We start from the raw sequence: 1,514 nt of genomic DNA on the forward strand, positions 1-1,514 counted from the left end.
TTGACACTGCCAAGCTGGGACCTGCACCCCCTCCACAATAACCTGTCCCTCCCCACAAACACTGTCCCCACAGGAACACGGAACTAAGTGCTCCAAGGCTGCTGTCTGAGGGGACACGAAGGGCCCATCCACGTCCTGCAATGGGCAGATCTCTGGTGGGATAGGTCCCTGGGCCTCAGTGCTGACTCCCAGCAATGGGAGCAGCAGCAGAGCAAGAACTGGGCTGCAGGCAGTGCTTCCCCTCTGCCACTCTGCAGAGCTGCATTTTCACTCCCCCCCTTCCCTGCCTCTGCCTCTTCTTCCCCTCCAGTACTTTACCTTCAAGACACTGCAGCAGCAGGGGGATCTCAGTAGCCCACATGGCCCCCACAGCTCTGTGGAACCTGCTGTGGAGGTTTTTCATCAGCAGTAAGGCAGCAGCTTGGAGTTTGCTGCCTGCAACAGGGCTGCCTGCCACCACCTGAGCGAGAGCAAGAAAAAGCAGGGTCACTTCTGCAGCAAGAGCAACGGCTTCCCCCCAGGATGGAAGCAGCTTGGCTCTGCTCTGGCAGGCAAGGAGCAGCCGACAGCTCTGCCCATGGCCACGCTGCTTCCTCCTGGCTGCTCGTGGCACCGGCCTCTGGAGCATCTACTCACCAGGAGTCGTGCCAGCAGTATGTGGGGCGTCAGCAGTGGGCCTGCAAAGAGGAAAAAGTGCTGAGTAAGACTCCAAGACACTGCGTGCCCAGCCATGCACACCTCCGCTGTCCCTTCTGGGTGCTACCACAGGTCAGCAGAGCTCACTGGGGGAGTTTTTGCTCCTACCTTGAAACATGGAGCTGACAAAATGGGGATCCAGGTGTTCTATCGGCCGTCCTGTCAGCTCCTCTCTCTCAGCCAGGGCACAGACACAGCGGGAGACTGGGATCAGCATGCCTGTGTACTGTGCTGGCACCACAAACAACAGCAGCCGCGGCCACAGGAGCTGTAGGGAACGAGGCAGTTGAGCAGGTCAGCATTCCTGCCTCTGCTCAGAGATGAAGAGGACTCTGTGAATTTCCCCGAGTCCTGTGTGCTTCAGAGCACATTGGAGGAGAGAGCTGGGGTCTTGGAATGGGACGAGGAAGACGTGGTGCAAGGGCAGGGAGCAGCAGCAGGGCAGAGCGTGACTTACTTTGGACATCCCTCTCACAGAGACGTCCAGTGATCCCAGGATGTCCACGCACAGCTCCTGGAGAGCTCCTTCTTCCTGGGCTTCCCGGGCAGAAAGGTCTCCGGCTGCCTGCACGACAGTTGTATTGAAACATTGGTTATGCTCAGTTCTCTGGAGCCTCTCTGGAGGCTCAGGTGTGGCCCCAGCAGTGCTTCTGTGCCACCCTCCGAGCAGCACGGGTCTTCCAAAAGAAGATGCTGCCCACTGTCCTTACCCTTCTTCCTGTGGCGCGGCTGAACTCCCTGAAGATGTGCCCCACCACATCCCAGGCTGAGCAGCTCCAGGTGTTAGAACTGAGCAGATCCTTGATGAAATAAAGAAC

General features: G+C 58.3%; 1 protein-coding gene across 1 annotated transcript; it reads right to left on the reverse strand.

The window, feature by feature from the left end:
- Positions 1-318: 318 nt before the first annotated feature.
- On the reverse strand, positions 319-1,508 carry LOC122193158 (maestro heat-like repeat-containing protein family member 1; the record flags this gene model as incomplete). Its single annotated transcript, XM_042893879.1, has 5 exons — positions 1,407-1,508; positions 1,154-1,261; positions 805-964; positions 637-677; positions 319-460 (listed from the first exon to the last, which is right to left on the reverse strand). Coding segments are annotated over exons 2-5 (352 nt in total), but the record flags the coding sequence as incomplete, so codon positions are not given.
- Positions 1,509-1,514: the final 6 nt, after the last annotated feature.

The sequence above is a fragment of the Lagopus leucura genome, unplaced genomic scaffold (assembly GCF_019238085.1).
Source record: "Lagopus leucura isolate 7727_CA_CO unplaced genomic scaffold, USGS_WTPT01 34926-0_obj-0_obj, whole genome shotgun sequence".
NCBI classification, from domain to species: Eukaryota; Metazoa; Chordata; class Aves; order Galliformes; family Phasianidae; genus Lagopus; species Lagopus leucura.